Source organism: Montipora capricornis, chromosome 2 (genome assembly GCF_036669925.1).
Source record: "Montipora capricornis isolate CH-2021 chromosome 2, ASM3666992v2, whole genome shotgun sequence".
In the NCBI taxonomy this organism is placed as follows: Eukaryota; Metazoa; Cnidaria; class Anthozoa; order Scleractinia; family Acroporidae; genus Montipora; species Montipora capricornis.
Window position 1 is genome coordinate 47,335,351 of NC_090884.1, and position 2,500 is coordinate 47,337,850.

Consider the following 2,500-nt stretch of genomic DNA (forward strand, 5'->3'; position numbering starts at 1 on the left):
ATTCGGCTTGGGCCAAGCCGAATTTGTCCTTGTGAATAACATCTCACATACCCACGGCCAGCTCCCGTTCTGGCCTTATAGCACTGTCCGTAGAGCAGCGGTGATCTAATCTGAAGGTCGTGGGTTCAAATCCCACCCTGGTCAGAGTTTTTCTCTGTCCTTGTGTGGGCCCAATTCCAATACTAGGGTTGATCCTTGATGGAATAATTGGGTACAAAAACTTCACAGTAGTGTTAGGCCTCACTCGAACTTTGAATCATCAAGACACAAGTTTCCTATAACCTGTTTCAACTTTAATCATCAGTTTCTTCACCTCAATGGACTACCGCGCACCGGTGGTTCAGTTGGTTGAGCACTGGGCTGTCACACGGAAGGTCGTGAGTTCAAGTTCAGCCGGACCAACACTCAGGGTCTTTAAATGACTGAGGAGAAAGTGCTGCCTTAAGTTTGTAACGACATCTGCGAATGGTTAGACTTTCAAGTTGTCTTGGATAAGGACTACAAGCCGGAGGGCTAGTCTCATAACCCTTGGGTATAAATTCTGTGTTAGAAGAACCCACACACTATTTGAGAAGAGTAGGGCACAGAGTTCCCAGTGTTGTAGTCTGATCTATGGATATAGGGGTTAGGTAGGTAAAATTTTAGATTGTCCAAGGAGTAAAGACAAATGCAAATATTTATTAAAGCACAGTGAGTTTGGTAATGTAAAGAGACAATCACTCACCCAATTCCGAGGACAAATCTTGTGACCACCAAGTGCCAATATTTTGTTGCAAAACCAGTGAGGAGTGTCATTGTACTCCAAAGCAGCAAACAGAATACAATCAGATTTCTGCGATGAAAAATTCCTGCACAAAATCCAAGGGGAATACCACTGACTGTGTAAACAAGAATAAAAACAGGTCCCGCAAGGAGTTGATAATCAGTTCCTGTGCCATCATAATCCCAAACACAAACATGCTGGCCTGAATGTTTCGCTGTTTTCTGCTCACACCTATAAACAAAAACAATATGTTTTGAGTTGTACCTAAATACTTTGGCTCACCAAAACAAGTGGTCACTGGCAGTGCAAATGCTCGTGGAGAAACAGTATGAGCTAGTGAGAGATATATTGTTTGCATCCACCAGAAACCAGATATGGGCTAGTCTGCTACACAGCCATTTTAGCGTCATCACGGAGAAGGAGGAGCGTTGCGTGACAATGCTAAAAACAGCTGTGTAGCAGACTACATATGGACTTGAGATGCAGACGGCAACCGGAAGTGAGCTGTTTTCCCTTTTAACTTGTCTTGACACAACCACATTTACGTTGCTAAGTATCTGTTCTCCATTAGAGATGATTAGTATAAAAATCTGGGAGACACCACTGTCCTGTCACGTGAAATGTTCTCTTATAACATGATTTCAGTGACTCAGCTGAATCAGCAGACGTCACAAAAACGAGATATGATAATTGCAGGGAGGTAAAAAATACTCTTGCGCTATCACTGACCATAGCTAACTATGTATTGAGCCGAATACACCGTTTAACCAATCATTACTCATTTGCGGCATTGGGAAATTAGGGATGGCTGCCAAAAGCAAATTACGTAACGTGAGACAAAAGTTATGTCACAATGGAATAGGTATTAAACAACTCATAGCTTTTAGTACTTTTTCCTTAACCACGAGCTTAAGATTCGAGACTAAGGTTGTAAGTTAACTGCTCCAAAGACGTATGGGCTAATTTCCAACCTACAGGGTAGCTTTAAGTCTATTAAGATTTAAATTATTATGGCGTTAACATGATTTCGAAATATTAAAGGAAAATATTAAAATGATCCTTACGCTGTTTCATTTCGTTCGGTTTGACTGCTGTCCTCCAAGCTGTTAACACAGTATTTTTTATAGTCGTGGGAGAAAGAAGAGTTGTAGGGCAGGCATCCTTTATCTCCAAATTTAATATCGTGAGCCATGGGCTGCGAAGACACTGCCAGAGCATAGCGGTCGAGTTGATTCAACAAGTACGTACCCAGCAAGAGAAACAGCACGTACACAGCGTAGCCCCCAGCTTTGAAAATTTGCAAAAAGCCTTTCGCCATAGCTCGTTTAAACGTTTTCGCTACCCAACGTTGGGAAAAAGCCAATCGGCGTGAACGATTGAAAGCTAAGAGCATAAATTTCATAAAGGCCTTCCCCGTGACTGTCATAGGAAGGCGGGGAATGATGACGAGGACGGAACAAAAAAGTTACTATGGGGTAGGTAGGGGAAGGCAATGTTAGACAACACACATTTGTCTAAATCCATTCTGCCATCTGGTAGTTCTTCTGATTTATCATCCCTTTCTCGTTTCTTTTTCGCTGGTTAAATTTTCTTACCCCTTTGCCCCTTCAATTTCCTCTCTACAAACTTTGTTCGGCATCAAATCTACCCACCCCACACTCTACGAATTTTGCTTTCGAGTAACCAACGTCATATTTTTACAGTCAGCTGGTCAGTTCCGAAACTAGCGAGGTACGA

The 2,500-nt window shown here is 42.3% G+C and overlaps 1 protein-coding gene across 1 annotated transcript in view; it reads right to left on the bottom strand.

Annotated features, from left to right (window-relative positions):
- LOC138024625 (MFS-type efflux pump MSMEG_3705-like) overlaps nt 1–2,177 on the bottom strand; it is an 11,332-nt gene extending 9,155 nt beyond the window's left edge. Inside the window, exons 1-2 of the mRNA XM_068871850.1 lie at nt 1,828–2,177; nt 725–994 (exon numbers count right to left, since the gene is read on the bottom strand). Coding sequence (XP_068727951.1) covers nt 725–994; nt 1,828–2,165 — 608 coding nt within the window. The 5' untranslated portion in view covers nt 2,166–2,177. The remainder of the gene's footprint in view (nt 1–724; nt 995–1,827) is intronic.
- Nucleotides 2,178–2,500: the final 323 nt, after the last annotated feature.